This window comes from Dasypus novemcinctus, chromosome 6 (assembly GCF_030445035.2).
Source record: "Dasypus novemcinctus isolate mDasNov1 chromosome 6, mDasNov1.1.hap2, whole genome shotgun sequence".
NCBI lineage: Eukaryota > Metazoa > Chordata > Mammalia > Cingulata > Dasypodidae > Dasypus > Dasypus novemcinctus.
Window position 1 is genome coordinate 67,929,795 of NC_080678.1, and position 23,488 is coordinate 67,953,282.

Here is a 23,488-nt window from a genome sequence, read left to right on the forward strand (position 1 = left end):
ACTCTTGGGCCTGCTCTAAATAAATAGTACTTCCAGCTGATTCAAATTCCATTGCATCAGGAAGCCCTACTCATGCATGATTCTTTTTTATGACAATACTAACACAATAGCAGCAACATAAGAATGCACACTAAAATGTAACAGTGGTTATATCGGGGTGGTAAAATTACAAGACAATTTTATTTCTCTGGGATTTTCCATATTTTCCAATATAACCAGGTTTCACCTATTTTAATAATTATTATTACTATTATTTTAAATGAGAGAATGTATCTGAGTTTCCCTTTTATCCTCATGTCGTATCATTGTCTGGTGAAAGTACTAAGAATTTATCAAGTGGCCAAGGTCAAATTACTTTAAAAAAGGAAAAAAAAAAAGAGTTTCCATTCCCAGAATAAACAAGTGTGGGCTCCTTTTCAATCAGTAGTTTAAGGATTTGGTGTGGGATTTTTTGTGTGTTCCACATCAGGGGAATTATTTTTAGCTCTGACTACAAGAGCTTGTATTTTCAAGCTAAAGTCTTTCCATGGTTAACCCTTCAAACATCTAAAATGTTGAGCATTTTAAATGTCAGAGCCAGAAAGTGGCTTTAGAAATGACTTGACCCAAACCCTCACAGATTTGAGTGACATGAAATGGTCACCTGATAGGCATGAGACAAGACCCTGAGTTTCTTAATTCCAATAGGGTGATGTGGGGGAGGGAGGGCTCTAGGTATTCCACTCCTTTCCCATACAGTATGCTCAAAGGAAGATGTGTTAGAACCCATTCTTGCCTAACCAAATTCCAGGAAGTCTCAAAACTTTGTCAAGGTGAGCTATGTTTTTCCTACCTCACTCTCTCATGAAAAAACAAAAACAAAAAAAACAAAGAGACAAAACGAAACAAAGAATCCTCAGTGTGCACTAATGGGAAAGGAGGAAATAATTGGTAAACTCCTACTCTGTTCCAGCCCAAGAAGGGTGATCTTTTCTTTTGTATTATTAAAAACTCATTCTTTTCATTCATTCTTTCTCTTTTTCGAAGGAATCATCTCTGCTTACCTCTGTGATAAATGTTTAAATATAAAGAAACAATTATCTATTAAAACACACATCCAAGTTAGCTATCTCAAAAACAAAAGATGAAAGTTTTTACCCCCCATGGAAAAACTGCTGCCAACAAAATTTCCTCTTTCCATAAAGCAACTAAGTCGCCAGTTTTTGTTTTTATCTGGAATGTCACAAAAATAGTTGAATGCATCCAAAGCCATTATCCTCACTAATATTCCTGGTGTTCAATCCCCTGTAACTGGGAACTTCCAGAATAAGAGGCTAATGAACGTGCGAATGTAATGGCTGGCATAATTAGTAATAAGACAATGCTATAGAATAGCCCCTGTTTATACAGACAAGGTCTTTAAAGACAGGAAAGGTTTAATGCTGTCATAAATTTTAATACAATATTTTAAACACAAGCAAGTTAATCACTCTCAAAAGTAAATTTACTTAGCTGGATAAGAAGTCCCCTACTTCATTAGTATTCTTTTATGTTCATAAATTCCCCTTTGTCATATCCGAGGGTTTACAGTATTGGCACTGGCTTTACATATAAAAATCAATCAAACTGATACATATTCATTAAGTGGCTGCTCTAAACAGATTGATGGCGCTTGTCTTGATTCTATTACCAGGGAGAGTAAGAGCTTAATCAAATCACAGTTTCTCTGGGTGTCAAACTAGAAAATGAGGGGGTTGTATTAAATAATTACTACTTAGGCTTCTTCCAGCTCTAACTAAATGCAGTTCTATAATTTTGCATGTTTTAAAATTGCCAGGTACTGAGGAGCCTGCCAGCCCCTCTAGATACACTGGAGATCCATGTTAAACTGTAAACATTTCATCTTGGAATAGGTGGCATTACAATATTATCAGACTTCACCTTATTAAGACTAAGCTCCAGGCACCTCTCAGAGTCCCCATGATAAGCAGTTGCCAGGAAGAAAAGGATTGAAGCAGACATTATAAATCAGATACCTACAGGAGCCAGGCAAAGAGAATAAATAAATGGGGAGAGTTGGGTAGAGGATTGTGGGAAAAAATGGAGAGCTCATGGCTCATCTTAAAAGGGCAACAGCTCCTCAGTTCTAGTTCATTGTTGCCTGTAGGAACGTAGGCACTAGTTGGTTACATCATTTGATTTTTCAAAAGGAAGCCAAAATCTGTAAAAATAAAATCCTGATTGTAAAATATTGACTCAAAATATTTTAAAACACAGTGTAGTCCAAATATTTCTCACACGGACATACCTTCAGGACACAAAATTGAGACCTCTAGTGTTGGGACACCATACTGCCAAATAATTTAATATGGAGATAGGGTTCCAGGATTGGCAAAAGAGAGGAGAGGTGCAAGGCACGAGGTGGAAAGGGCTAAAGTGGTATCTGAGGTTGGCCTTGTTGAGGGAATTCAGATGAGCAAGCAAACATGGAGGTAGGAACACGTTAGGACAGTGGTTCCAAGCTTTTCCTAGTGTCTGATAATTAATTGCTTTAGAGATTTTTTCCGGAAAAGTAAACACACATGTGGTATATAGAAAAATGCCCCTTCCCCCACACACAGATGTCCACATCTTAATGCCAGGAACCTGTGACCATGCTACCTTACATGGCAAAGGGACTTTGCAGAAGTGATTAAGGACCACAACACAGGGAGATGATCCTGGGTGGTCCAGGTGGGCCCAATATAATCATGAATCCTTAAAAACTGAAAAATCTTCCCCAGCTGTGTTCAAAGGGAAAGGTAGGGAGATGCAATGCTACTCACTTAAAAGACGGAGGAAGAGCCCACAAGCCCAGGATTGTGGGTGGCCTCTGAAAGGTGGAAAAGGCAAGAAGTAGATTTTCCATAGGGCCTCCAGAAAGGAACGCGGCCCTGCCAATACCTTGATTGAGCCCAGTGAGCCCTGTGCTGGAGGGCTGTCCTGCAGAAACACAAGCTAATAAATCTTGTCATTTTAAGCCACTAAGTTTGTGGCAATTTATCACAGCAACAATGGGAAACTAATGCTGTGTGTTTACACACAAGCACACACTTTTGCAAAAACATCCATAGACCTTCCTGAAGCTTATCCACAGACACAAATGCTCCTTGTGCAAGAAAGAGCCCAAGACATATGCTGTTCTGAGACATATAGATATAAAATGCTTTCTCCTTGGCATGCATGAAAAGATCAATATCCACCCCACATCATGACATCACTCAGCTCCAAAATCTCATTTCTGGATGGATTCATTCTCTGAAGACTATTTACTCCTTCAAGTTTCACCCAAATGAGGGATGACCCTTTGATAGCTCCTTGCTGCAGAAAGGTCTTTCTTACCTTGCTCATAGTGTTCATTATGTCAGTAACACTCTCCCCACCCCCCTGAGAGGGTGGCTTGTCCACCTGCTGAAGCTTAGCCTGGCTTCTTCCCTCACTGAGCCAGACCTAAGTCTGAAGAATCCTGCTGCAGTATCACGTCTCTTTTGAGACCTTACTCGGCACGAGCTGCCGGATCCTGGCCATATGCTGGCTTGAAGAGAAGAGGGATGTTATCAGGAATGTGAGATACCTGATTCAAAGTTGTTTTTAGCCTCAGATCCTATTTCAGCAGTTCCTCAAATTTCACAATCCCTGTCATATTTTGAGATAGGATTTTTTTAAGTTCCATTAGAATGTCCTTGGATGATGCGATGACAGTGGTGAGTGACTGTGGTTTAAAGATTACCAGCCCTTTCTAAATACTCAAACTAGCAGTATTAGACATAACTGGCCTAACACTGCTCTTGGCCTGTGACTTAATATGGGGTAATTGGTAAATGCTGACAGTGGTGCGCAGGGCATATTGCAATATATGCCTAGATAATAACTGATTCCAAACTAGCACAGAAGATACACTTAGTAACAAGAAAGTTTACCTTTGCTGGATTTTCCATAAAATTCATAATTATCTCTTGCTGCTGCGCATATAAACAAAATAGAGTTGCCAAGTCATGGGTACAGTTTTTCAGCATTGAAAAGCTTTAGTAAGATAGACATTAACTTCAGTTGATGTAGCTCAAAGAGCTAAATGCTGTAAAAGTAGGACACTGAAGTCAAAGGGGAAAGAGGAGAGAGGGCCTACAAGGTATTTGGGATCCTGTGGAAGTTTGAGGTAGGTGTGAAGTTAAAGAGATCAGATCTGCTTTGGGGAGGTCAAGCTATTTGGGATTAGAAGTCAACACTGGCTTAACAAGGGAAGGCCGCTCAGTGACACTAAACCTGTTTTCTTTCTTAATCTGACAGGCACAGGCAGTCTAAGCCATCTAAAATTTTATACGAGCTTTTGAGCTTATGTGCGTCTTTCTATTTCCTGAGCAAAAGGATCAATCTCTGAGAATCTAAATAAACTTGTAAAACCCCCAAAATCTAAGAATTGCTGTTCTGTATGTTTCCTCATCATGTTTCCTCATCTTCCTCAATATGACATGTCAGCTCTTTATTATTCATATGTGAATGATTCCCACCACAGAATCCAGTTAAATTTCTGACTTGCCTTCTGACAGCAGCACAATTACCAATTACCTTCCTCACTGTGAATGGGATATAAAGTAGCTTTAAGCATCTTTGAGAAAGTCAATTACTCTTTTTCCCTATCAGTCACTGTGCAATAGTCACTGGAAAGGGTCACATGCACCTCACACCCAAACAGAAATGGTTACATTTTATTGTTTGTTCTGATTTTTACTATTTTGAAATATGCATGTGAATACCATTGGCCTATTCTACCTGGGGGAACAGTCATCTGTCTGGTTGCTTGCTAAGTTGATTCTAGCTGGCCTAGAAAAGCTTTATTATAATAAAGCCTCAAATAGGAGGGAGAATTTCCTGATCAGCAGAGAAGTGACTAGGCTGAGTCCAACTGGTATTCCCTGAGGTCAAGGAAGAATGAGCAGAAAAGAGGGGCCCACTTGTGAGGAGGGTTAGGAAAGGTCCCCATGAATCCAATTGGAGAGTGGGACCCCATTCCTTTGGAGTCCTCCCCAACCTTTTGGGGTCCTCTGACTCTAAATTTAATACATTGGGTATTTTAAAAGACAATTACAAAGCACATCCAGCCTTCTCTGTGGTTGTTGATTCATTTAGACTGTTCTTCCCTACCAAAAAAAATTTCTAAAGGTCATGCTCAGAAGCGCAGCATTCCCTTTCCACTGAGTGAGGGCTATGATTATACTCGTACACAAGATCTTACAAAGACAGCTGACACAACCAGGGGTTGAATTCTTTCTTCTGTTTATTTCCAGAAGAGACTTTCCACAGACAGCTGCAATGCCAGTCTCCCATCAGAATGCCATGCCAGCTTTCCAACTCGCTCCTGCCCTAGGCCCAGAGCTGTCCCTAGCAGGTCTAGTGGGCCAGAGAGGTCAGCTGGGGGCTGTGTCAGGGCTTAACAACACCATCTGAGTCTGCATGCTAGTCCCACCTGCCATGCTGTGAGTCAGACCTATGGAGAATCCAATTCTGCCTCAGTCTTCTGCTACCTACGAAACATCAGGCAAGGGCCTTGGTGTCTCTCGGCCTTAGGTCCCCCTCCCCCTAAAATGGGGCTCTGAGTGCCAGCTTAAAGAGGACTTCATGAAGGCTAAAGGAGATCATATGTGAAAAGCACTGGGCATGATGCCTGCACTGTCATCACGAATTATCATGATCTCGGAGGCAGGGAATGAAAGGGGGCAAAAAGAAGAAAGCAAGCCCCCACTTCACTCCTCTCTCAGCCTTAAGACTGATTATCTTCAAACTGTCGACCGAGAAAGTAGGTTTTTCACATTTCTCTTATATCCAGACCCAATGTTTCTCCTTCCAGGCCCATTCAAGAATCTTCTTTGACTACTAATAATGTCAGCAAAAGTTAGGAAGCCTTGCCTCTTGCCTGGAAGCGGCAGGTGCCTGCACCACCACTTCTGTTCAAAGCACCCCAGGCACAGCACAACTTCTGACAACAAAGGGCCCACCTTGGTTGAAGGCACACTGTCTCTTGGCACCTGAAGGTGTTGTTTTGTGGACTCTCATGAGCCGGCGTTCCTGCTCTCCCCTGGCACTCCGACTGGCCGGGCACCACATGCTCTGTCTCCTGCAAGAGGCAACCGCAAAAGGAGATGAGTTGTCATCAGCAATCAGTTCCACCAGATTCTGCAACCGGGGTGGGTCGCAGGGCAGGAGACCAGCAATACATAACACGCTCTACCGCTTTTAGTGGGGGAGGGAATCAATTCTGTGATCCCATCTTTTAAAATCCTCTATCAGTCAGTTGCTGTAAGATTAGAGAATAAAAGGTAGCCCAGAAAAAGAATAGACTAATGTCCAAAAGATCTGATATACTCATACAAAGAAAATTTTGTAGCTATTGAAAATTATATTTTAGAAGGGTATTTAGTGATTAGATATATCTGAAGGTATAATTTCTGGAACAATATCTACTAACATGAGCCCATCTTTGCAAACAACAGATGTATGAATGTACACACACACACATATATTGGTAATATAGAAACCAAAATCTTAACAGTAACTCCTTCTGAGATGGCATATTGTTGTCTTTTTTTTTCTTTTGGAGGCTCATCTATATCTTCTAAATTTGCTGCACTGCCCATACATTTAAGTTAGTCTGAAAACTAAGATCAGATCATTTTAATGAACCCTAAATCCCAAACATATTTGACCTCTTTCCCTCCCTCTCATGTATGCCCACACCAACACACATTATTGTTATTGGCTGCACTACACCACCTGGGTCATCCTATTATACAATCCACTCAGTAATTTAGAAAAATGCCAAAAGGCTAAACTCACTGGAGGATATAATAAAAACATCCAAGCTAAAATTAAATCTGGATTCAGGGAAGCGGCTGTGGCTCAATCAGTTGGGCTCCTGTCTACCATATGGGAGGCCCTGGGTTGCATCCCGGGGCCTCCTTGTGAAGGCAGGCTCGCCCGCACACTGCGGAGTGCTGCCCGGCCCACAAGCGCAGCAGAGAGCTGACTCAGCAAGGTGATGCAGCAAAAAAGGGAGATAAGTAAAAACACAGAAGAGCACGAGGCAAATGGACACAGAGAGCAGACAGCAAGCAAGCTGTGCGGGGACGTGGTGCCAGATAAATAAAAATAACTACAGAAAAAAATATTAAATCTGGATTCAATACAAGGACACACATACTAAAAGTGAAAGTTGTATATATGCTAAACGACTATAGTCTTTAAACCATTCCAAACCTCTGACAAATTTTCCTGGGGATAAAATAGCCCCTCTTTACCTGAAAAATGAGATACTAAAACCAAAATCACTTCTTTCAGTCAGAAATTCAGTGTCTGCATTTCTACCATCAGATACTCAACACATCCAAGCAATGCAATGGATTTGTATCTGACTATACAATATGTTGTAGTGTAAGCCTAGACCCAGACCATCTATTAGGGGTGAGGGTGGAAGCCAGTAAAAGTTGCCAATGTGTCAGATATTCAGAAGTCATTTTCCAAAAACATTAGAATAAACTGGTGGGGCCGTTTGCCAAACAGTCATTCTAAGCGTCTAAAACTAAATCATATGAATGCCTTTCAGATAAAAGAGGAAGAGTGGGGAATGGAGATTAGGAACAGAACTGAAGAAAAAATATTAAGCTACCAAGAATTTGTCTTTAATTCCATTTTTCCCAATCTCCAGCTTTAGGCAAGACACTCCACATGAAAACTCTCACTAGTATGCACTAGTTCCTAGACTTAGTAATTTCTTGTGAAAAATTCTGTAGGTAACCAATATTGGTTAAGGTTTTCCAGACACTGGTTTTCAAGTGAGATAGCTTTGCTATCTGTAAGGTGTGTGATTGTGGGCAAGTTACATAAATTGTCTGGGTGTCAGTTTCCCTGTATGTAAAATGGGGATAGTATCACCAGCTTCACAAAGTTGCTAAACAACGTGTCATTAGTGTCTGTGTCAGTGCCTGCCATCTGGAGACATGCAGCAGATAGGTCACTATTGATGATGATGTTGATAACTACTAATAGTGATAATATCCTTTTTATGAAAATTTCCCTCAGCATAGCCCAGACTATTGTTCTGAAACTAGTGCTAAGGAAATCGTTGGAGATTTAAATGAATACAGCAAAAGAAGTCCTATTTTAGTGGTAGAATGTTTGACTTCCGTTTTCTATACTAATAACACTTTAAACATCATATTTCAAGACCTTACTTCCTATAGGCCTTCAGAACGGCCCTTCTAATCTCTAAGAAGTTTTAAACAGAAACGTCCATTTTTTAAAAAAATTTTAGCCTTTTAGGACAGAGTAGGTGTTTTTTTCTCCCCAAAGGCAGTATTTTATCTAATTCTTTGAATTCTAAAGGAGGTGAAAGGGGAAAAGAGAGGACCAATGAGCTACACACAGCTTGACTTCCTTGAATCTAAAGATTTAACTGTGAGGTGAATGAGAAAACACTCCCTTAATCTGCACAGGTTAGGTGTTTCACAGCATTGCAAGAGCAGAACATTTCTATGAAAAGTGTGGATTAGGAGTGTTTAGGGACAGTTGACAATTGAGTCTCTTATTTGTATGGACTAGAAAGTAGCACTGTCAGCTATGCTTCTTTACGCACTAAGAATTTCAAACTTTAGGATCGTCTGGGGGTGGGGGCGGGGAGACTAAGTAAGGAGTTGGGTAGAAATCATCTTGGATACTGATCAACAAAGCGGGCTCTGATGTGAAATATAGGCATGATCGTAAGGACAGATACTGCCCTTGCTGATGGCAAAAAGTTAGATCACACTCCAAATTCCTGATCTCCAAAACCCCTTCAGAGCAGAAATCCATCTCCAACCCCTCTTTGAAAATGCTGAATGTGTTCTTCTTTCCAGGCCCACTTGTACACTTAGAAGATCTTTTGCTTACAAGAAAAGGAGTAGAGATTTTTAGTTTAATTCCCTCCACACCATTATCACTCCATGCAAAGGCCCTCTGTGGGCCAATATCCCCAGCTAAGCCACATGGGAATCAGTGAACCTTCAATTGATAATAGCTCTAAGGCTTCAAATTTTCCAGGTGAGACCCCAAAGATCACAGAGCAGAGATAAGACCTCCCTACTGTGCCCTAGGTGAATTTCTAACCCACCTAAACCAGAAGAAATTAATCAATGATTATTGTTATTTTAAATTTTGGGGTAACTTGTTATGCAGCAATAGATAACTAAAACACCACTACCTTTCCTCTATTCTAAAGTGGCAACAATTTTAAGAGCCAGCATTTTAGGAAATAATAATACCACATTAAGTGCATGCATTAATTTTAAGACAAACTCAGATTTCAGAAATGTGAAAGTGTGACAAGATGTATGTGTTAGCACCAAGGAACTCAGGCACATGGTCAGGAGAGCACAGTACTGTGTGACACACAAGAACTCCTGTCAGGAGGACACACCCAGAAAAAGCAACTTCAAGAGTCTCATCTGGAAGATGCAAGAACATCCTAAAAAAAAATTGGGGAGTAAAACTCAATCCCTAATTATCCCAGCTTTTAAAAATAATTTCATGTTTTCCCTTAAAGAACGAAGACATAAAGAAAAGGGATACCACTCTTATTTAATTAATAGAACAGTAGGGAAGTGGATGTGGCTCAAGTGGTAAGGCCTTCACCTACCATACAGTAGGAGCTGGGTTCGATCCCTGGGGCCTCCTAGAGAAAAAGAAGACGAGAAAGCATGCCTGGGCGGTGAGCTGAGTGCCTGCGCAGTGAGCCAAGTGCCCATGTGGTGAGCAGAGTGCCTGTGCAGAGAGCCAAGTGCCCACATGGCAAGCTGAGGCCCACATGAGTGCCCATGTAGTGAACTAGTGGTGAGTCAGTGCCCGTGCATGAGTAGAGTGCCAAGTGCCCGCGTGGCAAGCCGAGTGCCTACGTGGTGAGCTGAGTGCCCATGTGAGTGCCCAGGTGGTGAGCCAGTGCCTGCACAAGTGATTCATGCAGCAAAACGATGATGCAACAAAAGAGAGATGAAGCAGGGAGTCGAGGTGAAACACTGCAGAGACCTGGAACTGAGGTGGTGCAATTGACAGGGAACCTCTCTCCACATCAGAGGTCCCCCAGATGGAATCCCAGTGAATCCTAGAGGAGAAAGAGAAGAGAAAACAAAAAGAGAAACAGATACAGAAGATCTCACTGTGAATGGACACAGACAGCAAAAACGGGGGGGGCGGGGAGAGAATCCCATGAACAATTAAAAAAAAAAAAGAACAGTAGCACCTTTAAAGATTTTGTACTATAAAATGTCATTTATTCAAAAGGATATAAATTTCCTTTACAAAATGAGGACAGCAATACCCAACCATTTGTACCTGCCTCCAAAGTAGGAATTTACTCAGACACTCAAGAGACCAGGGCTCCCCTGCTAGGCGAGGTTAGGCCAACCATCTGTTCCAGTTGACTCCACTGCCTGACAAAGTCAATCATCAGTCACAGTTAACAAGGGCAGCCAAAGAAAGTTCTTATACCAGGTAACATACGCATGGATGATAAAGAATGAACCTTTTCTCTAAACGTCCCTCCCATAAAAGTTACAACATTGGATAAGTAAAGAAAATAAACAAGGGAGCCAGTGTGACTTAAGTGGTAGTGCATCTGCTTCCCACATGGGAGGTCCCAGGTTTGGTTCCCAGTGCCTCCTAAAACAAACAAACAAACAAAAACAGACAAGCAAAACAAATGTAAAAATCAACTCAAGAGAACCAATGTGGCTCAGTGGCTGGATGCCGGCTTCCCACATACAAGGTCCTGGGTTCAATCCGTGGCCCCTGGTATCTCAAAAAATAATTTTTTTAATAAAAAAATAAACAAAAACACAACACAGCAAAATTTCTGGGATGCAGCAAAAGAAGGGCTGAGAGAGAAATTTATAGCTCTATTTACATACACTAAAAATGAAGAAAGATCTCAAATGAGTTACCTAACTTCATATGTTGAGAACTAAAAAAATAAAAAGCAAATGAAACCTGAGTTAGCATATGGAAGGAAATAATAAGGATTAGAGTGTAAATAAATGAAACAGAGTATGGAAAAACAATTGAGAGAAACAACAAAACCAAAATTTGGTTCTTTGAAAATAACAATAAAATTGACAAAACTTTAGCTAGATTGACAAAAAAAAAAAAAGAGAGAAGATCAAATAACTAAAATCAGAAATGAAAATTGGGACAGTACTGATCTTAGAGAAGTAGGCAGGATTATTAGGGAATACTATGGACAACTGTATGCCAACAAATTAGATAATCTATATGAGATGGGCACATTTCTAAAAATATACTAATTACTTAAAACAGTTCAAGAAGAAATAGAATGTCTCAAAAAAAAAAAAACAACAAAACCTGCAACAAATAAAGAGATTGAATTAGTCATCTAAAACCACCCAGGAAAAGAAAGTCCAGGACCAGGTGGCTTCACTGATGAATTCTACCAGACATTCCAAGAATTAACATCAATCCTTCTCAAATATTTCAAAAAAATTAAAGAGAGGGACTCCTACCTAACTCAATTCATTCTATTAGGTCAGAATTATCCTGGCACCAAACCCAAATCAAGACAGCACAAGAGAATAAAATCACAGATTGATTTCCCTTATGAATATAAATGCAAATATCCTCAACAAAAATACTACCAAACTAAACCCAACAACTTGTTAAAAGAATTATTCACCATGATGAAGTAGGATTTATCCCAAGAATGCAAGGATGGTTCAACATAAAAAAATTAATCAGCACAATTGTTTTTAGTTTCACACGCTGCTGAAAGCAGATACAATGAAATGGGTTGACTTAACAATGGAAATTTATTTGCTAACAGTTTTGAAGCTGAGGAAAGTTTCCAAATTAAGATCTCATCAAGGTGATGCTTTCTTCCGGAAAACTGGCTGCCCCCAACCCTTGACTGCTCTGCCACATGGCGAGGCACGAGGTGGTGTCTACTGGTCTCTTCCTTCTCTTCTGGGTTTGGTTGCTTTTATCTTCTTGCTTCCATGCCTTTTTTTTTCTCTCTCTCTGCATGCATTCCATTTATAAAGGACTCCAGTAAGAGATTTAAGACCTATTCTGCATGAGGTGGGTCACACTTTAACTGAAGTAGCCTCACCCGAAGATCCTACTTAACAATGGGTCTACACCCATAAGAATGGATTAAATTTAAGAATATGTCTTTCTGGGGTACATACAACTTCAAACCAGCACAGTAATTCACCTCATTAATAAAATGAAGGAATAAAACCACATAGTCATCTCAATTGATGCAGAAAGTACATTTGACAAAATCTAACACCCTTTCATAATAATAATAATGATAATAATAAAAACACTCAGAAAAATAGGAATAGAAGAGAACTTCCTCCAACATGATAAAGGGCATTTATGAAAAACCCACAGCTAAAATTATACTCAATAGTGAAAGAATGAATTCTTTTCCCCTAAGATCAGGAACAATACAAGGATGCCCACTTTCACCTACTATTCAACATTGTACTGGAAGTCCTAACCAGACGAATTAGGCAATAAACGTAAGTAAAAGACATTCAAATTGGAAAGAGAAAAGTTGGAACTAACTCTATTCAATAATGATATGATCCTATATTTAGAAAAAGTCAAAGAATCCACAAAAAAATCATAAGAACTAATAAACAAATTCAGCAAAACAGGATATATTGATATGCAAAAAATCAGCTGTGCTTCTATACATCAGCAATGAATGATCCTAAATAGAAGAAAAAATTCCATTTACAATAGCAACTAGAAGAATAAAATACATAGGAATAAATTTAACCAAAAGATGAAAGAAGTCTATACCAAAAACAAGAAAGCACTGCTCAAAGAAATTAAAGAATATATAAATAATTGACAAGACATTAGGTGTTCATAGATAGGAAGACTTAATATTGTTAAGATGTCAATACTACCCAAAGCAATCTACATATTCATCACAATCTCTGTCAACATACCAGAAGCATATTTTACAGAAATGGAAAAGGCAAACCTCATAGTCAAATAAAATTGCATGGGGCACCAAATACTACAACAATTTTGAGAATGAAGAACAAAGTTGGAGAATTCACAATCTCCAATTGCAAAAATGATTACAAAGCTAAAGTTATCAAACAGTGTGGTACTAGCATAAGGATAGACATATAGACTAATGGAATAGAACTGAGAGTTCAGAAATGGACTCTGATTTTTGACAAGGGTGCCAAGCACATTAAATAGGATAAGAATATTCTGTTCAACAAATGATGATGGGGAAATTAGTTGTCCAGATGTGAAAATGAAAATGAACCTCTACCTCACAGCATATACAAAAATTAATTCAAAAGGGATCAAAGACCTAAATTTAAGAGCTAAAACCATAAAACTCTTTCCTCATAGTGAAAAATCTTTACTATCTTGATTTGGTAAAGGAGTCTTAGAAATCACATCAAAAGCATCAGCAAAAAAAGAAAAATAGATACAGGATAGTGGTAAGATGGCAACGGACTAACAGGCAGAGTTGAATGCTCACAAGAACAAAAGAGAAAAAGTTGAAAGCTACCTGAGGGACCTGCTTTGGATTTCAGCAGACCAGAACAGTGCTATACAACTCCCAGGAGGGAGAGGAGCAGAGAGATGAAGAAGCCAAAATGACAAACATGAATTACCAAGTCCCAAATACCTGGCTCACTGCAGCCAACTGAGAGGGGAGCAGACATCTTCCTCCCAGTCAGCTGTTTCAAGGGAAAAGGAAAGGAAGGTCAGGGTGCTTTTATTCAGTGAATTTGACTGAATCTTTGATCTGGAGATTCAACACAGGAACACAGGAAAAGACCAGACAGAAACACCTCCTTGAAAAGTGCACTGACTAACGCCATCTGCTGGTCAGTCTGGAAATTGCATGGACAAAAACGGGGCTCTCTGTATCCAACACCTAGGAGAAATCCACAACCCGCTAATGAATCCCTGGCCCGATTTTGAAAACTTAAACTGGCAATTTTAAAGACTGAGAATAAATTGAACCAAATATCAAAGAAGAACTGTGAAAAAAACAAGAGGCAAAAGAGAGAAATTAGTTATCAGAGGAAATTCACCAACATATTCAGATGCCTAGACATCAGCAAAAAGTTCCAAGCCATTCTAGGAAACAAGAAGAGAGGCTCAGCCAAAAGAACAAACCAAATATTCCAAAGAGATACAGGATTTAATACAATTAATCAGTGATAATCACACAACTCTCCTAAATCACTTCAAAGATTTAAAGAAAATATGACTAAAGAAATAAAGGATATTAAGAAGACATTGGATGCCTCCCTGCCACCGAGGGATTATTACCATCACTAGTTGGTGATGCAAATAGAAAAAGACCTTGAATAAAATGGGGGGGTGGGGTGGGATGGTAAAGACAAATGAGTTTATATGGCTAAGAGACTTCAAAATGAGTCAGGAAGTCATCAGAGGGGTCGCGCTTATGCACATCTCAGCAGGACCCCAGAGATAGCCAAAGTAGATATAACCCCAGGAACTGGTTCTCCTGAGGGCTACGGAGACACACAGGTTCTATGGTCATGACTGATGGCTCTAGAGTTCAGTGCCTTGCCAGTGAGGCCTACTTTGGAATTTGTGCTCCTGAGTGTGATGGAGGTGGACTCAGATGTGACCTCTGTACACATGACTCTTCTGTCACTGAACCTGTGGTGGCACTGGGGTTTGTGTATGCTCAGGAGACTTGAATCTCTGGACTGTGCATATGCCAGCTGGGCCCTGAGCCTCAGCAGAGTTGCAAATCCTATTCTCTGGTCCATTGGACTTACCCAGATCAGTGACAGGGAGGTAAGAATAGTCAACCACCACACCAGGGAAACAAGAGTGTCTACAACTGCAAGCAGGAGAATTGCATCCATCAGCCATGTGGGATCTAAGCCCCCTCTTGATTTAGAGGTGGAGTAAAGTAACAGACCTTATGACAGTGAAAAACATGGTGGAAGAGGTTACATTATATATAAATACATTAGAGGCCCATAAGAGCAGACTTGAATTGAAGACAGAATTAGTGATTTCAATGACAGAACATCTGAACTGGAAAAAGACAGAAGAACAGAAAGAGAAGAGAACGGATAAAATGGAACAGTCTCAGGGAATTGAACGGCAGTGCGAAACACACAAACATTCGCATTATTGGTATCCCAGAAAGAGAAGAGAATGGAAAAAAGGCAGAAAAAATATTTAAGAAACAATGACTGAAAACTTCCCAACCTTGATTAAGGACATAAATATCAAAATCCAAGAAGGACAATGCTCCCCAAACAGAATATATCCAAATATACCTACCAGAGACACCTACTATTCACAATGACAAATATCAGAGATAAAGAGAGGCTTCTGAAAACAGCAAGAGAAAAGCTAAACATCATATATAGGGAAACTCGATAAGACTGAGTACCAACATCTCATCAGAAAAAAAGGAGGAGAGAAGAAATTGATATGATGTATTTAAGGTATGAAAGAGAAAAACTGCCAACCAAGAATTCTGTATGCAGCAAAGCTGTCCTTCAAAAATAAGGGTGAGTTCAAAGTCTCCACAGATAGAAACCGATAGAATATGTTACCAAAAAATCAAATTTGCGAGATATACTAAAAGGGGTGCTGCAAGCCTAAAATGAAAAACAAGGGCAAGATATTTGGAGAAGAGTTTAGAAATGAAGATTATTAGGAAGGGTAAATGAAAGGATAAGAAGACAGACAATAGAATGATGTGACAACAGAGAGCTGAAAGACAAAATGGATGAAATAAGTAATGCTTTTACAATAATAACACTGAATGTTAATGGATTGAACTCCTCAATCAAAAGAAACAGACTGATAGAATGGCTAAAAAAAATATGAGCCATCTATATGTTCTCTACGAGAGACCTACCTCAGACATAAGGATGCAACCAGTTTAAAAGTGAAAGGTTGGAAACAGGTATTCCATGCAAATAATAACCAAAAAAGGAGTAGACCAGATAAATGTAAAATAACATTATAGCATATGAACAAATGCTTATTCAGTGCAACTGGAAAATTGTTCCTGTGATCAGTATTCTATAATTTTTTCATACAAAATAAACATTTGCTTTTAATTGAGGAGGGCTGGAGAAGAGGTATATTTTGAATGCTTTATTTTTCTTTAACCCTTCCTTATTCTCTTTTATTAAAATAATCTATTTGGATCAATAATGATTTAGCATGACTATTGTTGAACAATACTTTGAATTTTCCTGCCTCATAAAATTATGAGTTGACAAATTGATATCTGCTATAATTCATTCCCAAACAGGAATTTGATAGAAAAAATTATGACCTAAGTGGAAATTAAATAACTGAAACAATAATTTATTTCATTCTTAGAGAATAAGTCCAATAGTTTGAGCTGTAATTTAAAAAATTAGAATTATGTTGTAATTCATTTCTATTATATTTGAATTATTATTTACATTTATAAATGTTTGCTGCTATCTTATTTATTTATTTATTTTAAAGATGTATTTATTTATTTCTCCCCTTTCCCCCATTATCTGCTCTCTGTGTCCATTCACTATGTGTTCTTCTGTGTCCTCTTATATTCTCATCAGGCGGCACTGGGGATCTGTGTCTCTTTTCGTTGTGTCATCTTGCTGCATCAGCACTCCATGTGTATGGCATCACTCCTGGGCAGGCTGTGGTTTCTTGCAGGGCGGCTCTCCTCATCCAGAGGCCACTCCTTGTGTGGGGGGCTCCTTATGCGGGGGCATCCCTGCATGGGCCGGCACTCCTTGTGCGCAGCAGCACTGTACATGGGCAAGCTTACCACATGAGCAGGAGGCCCTGGGTATCAAACCCTTGGACCTCTTATATGGTAGGCAGACTGTCTGTTGAGCCACATCTGCTTCCCGCTATCTATTTTATATAATTGATTATATTAAATCTAACTTGGCCTTGCACTCTTGTTTAAAATTTGTCATTTCTTTCTATTTTTCTATTTATTTTACAATTTTACAATAAAGGACTTTTTAATAGCTTAAAAAAGCCATTGATTATACACTTTGGATAGATCATATGGTATGTGAATATATCTCAATAATACTGCTTAATAAAAAAATAAATAATTGTGAAAGAAAGCCAGAAACAGCAGCTATGTACAGCAAGGGAAACCAAGAGATTGAGAGGTGAGGAATTTTCTTGCTTGTTTGATTTTGTTTATTGTTATTATTGAAATAATGAAAATGCTTTAATAACTAAAGTGATAAATGCACAACCAAGTGATTATACCAAATATCATTGATTTTACACTTTGGATAAATTGTATGTTTTATTAGCACGTATCAATAAAATTGATTAGTTTAGGAAAAAAAACAATAAAAAATTTGAGAACCCCAAAAAGCTATTGTTTATGTGGATTATAACTGTCAATATTTAAATTAGAAATAAAAACTGATAAATTTTAAAAATAGATAAATTGGACTTCATCAAAATTAAAACCTTTTGTCCAAAGAAAATTATCAAGAAAGTGAAAAGACAACCTAAAGAATGGAAGAAAATAGTTGCAAAACATAAATCTGTTAAGGATTTAGTATCTAGAATATATAAAGAACTACAACTCAGCAGTGAAAAGATAAACCAATTTAAAAATAGACAGGGAAGTGGATTTGGCCCAGTGGATAGGGTGTCCGTCTACCACATGGGAGGTCCGCGGTTCAAACCCCAGGCCTCCTTGACCCGTGTGGAGCTGGCCCATGCGCAGTGCTGATGTGCGTAAGGAATGCCGTGCCACGCAGGGGTGCCCCTTGCGTAGGGGAGCCTCACGCACAAGGAGTGCGCCCCGTAAGGAGAGCCGCCCAGCACGAAAGAAAGTGCAGCCTGCCCAGGAATGGCGCCGCCCACACGGAGAACTAACGCAGCAAGATGACGCAACAACAACAACAACAACAAAAGAAACACAGATTCCCGAGCTGCTGACAACAGAAGCAGATAAAGAACACGCAGCAAATGGACACAGAGAACAGACAACTGGGGTGGGGTGGGGAGGGGGGGTCGGAGGGGAGAGAAATAAATAAAATAAATCTTTAAAAAAAATAAAATAGACAAAGGACTTGAAGAGACATTTCTCAAAAGAAGATACTCAAATGATTGACGATCACATGAAAAGACGATCAACATCATTAGTCATCAGGGAAACGTGACTCAAAACCAAAATATCACTTTACACCCACTAGAACAACTATTGTTTAAATAGAAAAGTGCCAGCAAAGATGTGAAGAAATAGGAAAACCTGTACATCATTGGTGGGGGTGCGAAACAGTGTAGCCACTATGGAAAACTGTATTGCGGTTCCTCAGAAAATTAAAAGTAGAATTACCATATGACCTGGCAATTCCACTGCTAAGTATATACCCCCAAAAGAATTGAAAGTAGGGACTTGAACAGGTATTTGCACTCCAATGCTTTTAGCAGCATTATTCACAATAGCCAAAAGGTGGAAGCAATCCAAGTGTCGATCAACAGCTGAATGGATACAGAAAATATGGTGTATATATATACACACACACACATATATATAATAGAATATTATTCAGCTGTAACAAGAAAAGAAGCTGTGATACATGCGACAATATGGACAAACTTTGAAGACATCACATTGTGAGAAACAAGCCAGACACAAAAGTACAAACACTGTATGAAACCACTTGTATAAAATACCTAGAATATGCAAATTCATAGTGACAGAAAGGAGATTAGCTCTTAATCAGGGCCAGGGGAGAAGGGAGAATGCAGAGACATTGCTTGATGGGTAGAGAGTTCTGTTTGGGGTGATGAAACACTTTGGTAATGGATGGTGGTGATGGTAGTACAACATTGTGAATGTAATTAATATCACTGCATTGTATACTTGAAAGTGGTTTAAATAGGAAATTTTCTGTGTTATATATATGTCAACACAAAAAAAGTTTTTTGAAAAAGAAGAACAGATTTGATTATGTTGGTCCATTTAAGCTCTAATATGTCTTTTTTTAAAAAATACATATTTTTTATTTTTAAAAGATACTTAGATTACTAAAATGTTAAACAGAAACTATAGGGATTCCCATAGGCCCCACTCCCCACACCTACTACTCTATTATTTCTTTGTTTGGAATTGGCAGGAACATCCAACTCAAAAATTCTAGAACATTATACCATGCATTAATCCTATTATAATCAAAATATATTTTTACTTTAAAAAAACATCACCTACTATAGCCAAGCATTTGGATGGTTGGTAGCAGGAGTGGGGTGGAGGGGTAGGGTTCATAAAGTTGAATAAAGGAGTCACTGAACTCAAAGAACTTAAAAATCTGATATTTGACAGAGAATGAATTGGCAAGAAGACAGACTCTAAGTTGCTTATTTCTGCATTAATGTGTTTGCCAAATGGTCAGGTCCAAGATGACTGAGGTGAAGTTGGGAAGGAGAAGTGAAGACCCCTCTGCTCTGTGATTGTCCTCCTGGCCAGTGGAAGCCTGTCAGAAGAATCATCTTACATCTTCTCCCAGCTGTCAGCCATCTTCCTCCGCCTTTCTATCTCACTTCCCAAATGTCCCAAATGTCCCACATTCTGCCTTGGTGGAGCGATTTGTTGATTCTTTGCTATATGCAAGGGCAATCAAAATAACTAAGCTCTGAGATAGTTAGTAAGAAAGCTGTCCATGACACAAGCTTTGTCATTTGGGTAGTTTTCTGATCCATGGGCACAGGCTAGTATACTGTGAACAGTGACAGCAGGGAGGTCACCTGTGAGCTTGAGAGGCTCAAAACCCCAGCTTAGTTCAGGAAAAGTTAGTTGACTTTTCTGGAACTCAGAAGGATCAGAGAATCTAGCTTTAATCTGAAGTCAGAGCCATTGCTTCAGTTCTTTCTAAGTTCCTCATTTATACAAATTCTTGGCCCAGAATCAAGAGAAGAATTTTCCATCCTAATCTCAGTTCTTGTCCCTCTGCTGTTAGGACTCAAAGATGTCTGCATCCTTTAAAACTTCCTTCCGAGATCCAGTCAGTCAAAGCATTAAACCTTTTCAGCTTCCCATACTTGAGGTCTTTCCTGTTCAAACTAGCTCATTCTAGTTCAAAGTTGATAAAACTTATTTTCTTCAACTGCAAGCTTAAATTACATGGTTTTAAAACTAATCACTCCATTGCCAATAACAATACCTTGTATTTATGAGAGCATTTTCTTCCCAAGAGCGCTAATTACTACATGATTGATAAGGATGCATTTGATATCTCCATAGTTTGGGAGAACATATAAATTCAGTTCTTAGGTCCAACATGTGTCATAAATTTACCCTAGTTTATATCACCCTAGAATTCTTATTGCAAACCTACATGAGCCTGTGAAATTAACTTAAAGACATTCCAAATAATTGGGGAATTTGAATGACATGTATCCTCTTGATTAAAAGAACTATTAGATTATTACATATATTTCATAATTAGGGGGAAAGGAGGTCCTGGAAGAGCTAAATTAAATTTCTTTTGAAAAATGTGTTTGGGCTCCTTAAGAAATTAGGAGCTTTGAGAAATATTTTTTAACCCTATTTTAAAAATAATTTCTGGCTACCCTAGTCATTATTTCAGCAAAGAAAATAAAACATGGGTTCAAAATCCACACATATCCACATAATAGCTTGTGGCCTTGGGTAAATATCCCAGTTCCTGTGGCCCAGTTTACTACTTTGCTCTGATATTTTCTAACAGAAAAGAGATATTCAAATTATGTTGCCCACCTTATCTATTTTCAGAATAAATTAACATTCATTGAGTGCCTGATCTGTACCAGGCACTAAACTAGGCAATTTTTTACCTGTGTTTACTCACTTAACACTAGGAGGTGGTACAGGCTTTCCACAATGAGAAAAAGCAAGTGAATTTGATCAATCAAAACAGTTGACTTATTTAGCAAGAAAGAAGATACCAGGTATTTCTACTCACCAGTTCAAACAGCTTATAACTCAATAGGTCCAAAGGCCTTTGAAACTATGCAATTCTTAATAAATTGGGAGGGGGGGAGCTATATTATTTCAAATTGTATAAAGAGAGGCTTAATACTTTATATTCAGTACTTGATTGAAAATTGCATAAAATCAGATCAAACTGTTCCCCATGAGTTTGAGATACAAGATCCTAATCCAGTCTCCTAACCCCAAATTCAGAATCCTTTCCACTATGTTTCAACAATCAAAGTTTAGCACAGAACGGAGAAGTATCCCTTGCAAATTGTTGGGAACCAAAATGTAATAGCTGGGGTGAGGGTTGTATTCAAGTTCAAAATCAAAAGCATAAACAATAGAGTATAAAAGTGAGTCACAAGGCATTTACTCTCTCAGGGATATTCGTTTTTTTCTCCTCTGAAGCATGCGGATAAAGGACACGAGGTCTCTGAGATGAGGGATAATCATAAAGAAACTCAAATCTCATCTTTAATGAGCTTTCACAGGTGTGAGGGAAGAGGCTGAGGATTAGCCAGCTACGAGAGGGGTTTCGACAACTGGCTCCCTCAAACCCAAGAGCCTCTCTCTGGGAATCCAAACATATCTGCTCCTGCCCCACTCAGGAGTTAGGCCTTTTGTATGCCTCCAACCACTGGCCTCACGCCAACTTCATCATGTGGCTGAGTCTACAGAAAGCCTCAATCAGGACGAAGCAGGAAGGAGAGCAAAAGGCAAACTAGCTGCTGGTCATGGTCACTTTGCTTTACTTTCTAATAGCATTGGTATCTCAAACTGTCACGCCTGAAAACCAGCTTTGAACAAGGGTGGTTTGTCATAGTTTGCCGCAGAGCTGCTGACACAAAAAAATGGGTAGGCTTTTATAATGGGAAGTTTATTAGGGTAAAAGCTTACAGTTCTAAGGCTCTGAAATATCTAAATCAAGGCACCATCAGAGACGCTTTCTTATCCCAGTTAGCTACTGTTAATCCTAGTGTCCTGCCACATGGCAATCAGGTGAGACAGTGGGTCTGCTGGCCTCTCTCTACTTTCTCCTTGAACTTAACTGTGGCCAATCAGTCATTTCTCCCTGGGCCTCAGTTCCTTGAACCTCTTGGGGCTTCCTCCTTGAGCTCAGCTGTGAGTAAATGTCGAGTCTTTCTCTACCATGCCCAGATCAAAGGTTATGCAGTGCTCCCTTTTCCTGTGTGTCTCATTCTCTGTGTCTCTACTTATATCAGACTCGGCAAGAGGGCAAGACCCAAGCTGGCTCACACCTCACTGACCTAGTCCAAACAAATGGCCCCACACCCACAGGAATGGATTAGTTCAAAAACATAATCTTTTTCTTTTGGGGATTCATAAAAGAACTTCTGACTATCACAGTGGTGTATTGAAATGATAGTAATGATCTTGAATCCCTAAAACACTGTAAACATATCAACCAAACTTAGAATTTAAACAAGTTGAGAAAAACATGGTTTCAAAGCAGGTGATAACCAGACATTCCTGCAAGGGCATGATACAGACCTGCTTGGTGCCTGCCAGAGGGACACTCCCTTCATAACTGCGGCGGCTTGCTCGGTCGGTAGAGGTGGGGTCTGGCTGCGGACGAGGGGTCGGTCCAGCTTTGGACGAGGGGTCGGTCCAGCTTTGGACGAGGGGTCGGTCCCGCTTGGGACGAGGGGTCGGTCCGGCAGCAGACGAGGGGTCGGTCTCACAGGGGTTGCGAGGTTCGGCTGACGGGGTCACCCGGCAAAGCCGGCGACGAAGGGGTCGCCCGGAGAAGCAGGCAACGAACTGGGGACAAGGGAGGCCAGGCCCTTGTCGGGGGCTCTCAGGACTGGAGGGCGCACGGCAGAAGAACTACCGCGGAGACAAGGTAAACACGCAAGTCCACTTTATTGAGGGAGAGGCAACAGTTTTATAGGGGCTGGGGAAGGCTGATTGGTTGAAGCCACGCCCTGCTCTGATTGGTTGCCGGCGAAAGGTCAGTGGCCGGTACTGGACGGGGGAGGGGTGGTGGTTAGGGATTGGCTGTCGCTGTTGCTGGGGGAAGTGGCAGGGCTTAGTGATTGGTGGCTGCTGTTGCTGGGGTAGAGGGCAGACTTGAGTTTCCCGCCCACGCCTGGCTGTTGCTGCTGTCGGGGGGAGGGAAAAGGGCAGACTGGATTTTTCCGCCCACGCCTGGCTGTTGCTGCTGTCGGGGGGAGGGAAAAGGGCAGACTGGATTTTTCCGCCCTGCGCCTGCGCAGGGAGAAAGAAGGCATCGTGTGGCGCTATCTGGGAGGAGGGGTGGCCACGGAAGCATGGCTGCCGAGAAGGGGAGACCCGAGGGCACTCTGCGCCCATGCCGAGCTTCCTTCAGGGGTGGCGGTGGGCCCGACCAACCACCCTATTATGGGGGCAGTGGTTTGGAATAGGCCTACCGCGGCCGCTCCCCCGCCAGGCCAGCAAACCACACTTCAG

The 23,488-nt window shown here is 40.2% G+C and overlaps 1 protein-coding gene across 10 annotated transcripts in view; it reads right to left on the reverse strand.

Annotated features, from left to right (window-relative positions):
* Positions 1 to 23,488, reverse strand: part of FAM13C (family with sequence similarity 13 member C) — a 136,459-nt gene that overhangs the window by 77,957 nt on the left and 35,014 nt on the right. For all 10 annotated transcript variants that reach the window (XR_011649032.1, XR_011649031.1, XR_011649030.1 and 7 more), the window contains one exon: positions 6,012 to 6,130. Coding sequence is in view for 7 of the 10 variants with exons in the window: in XM_071215801.1 (XP_071071902.1) it covers positions 6,012 to 6,130 (119 nt within the window). In the remaining 3 variants the exon portion in view is untranslated. The remainder of the gene's footprint in view (positions 1 to 6,011; positions 6,131 to 23,488) is intronic.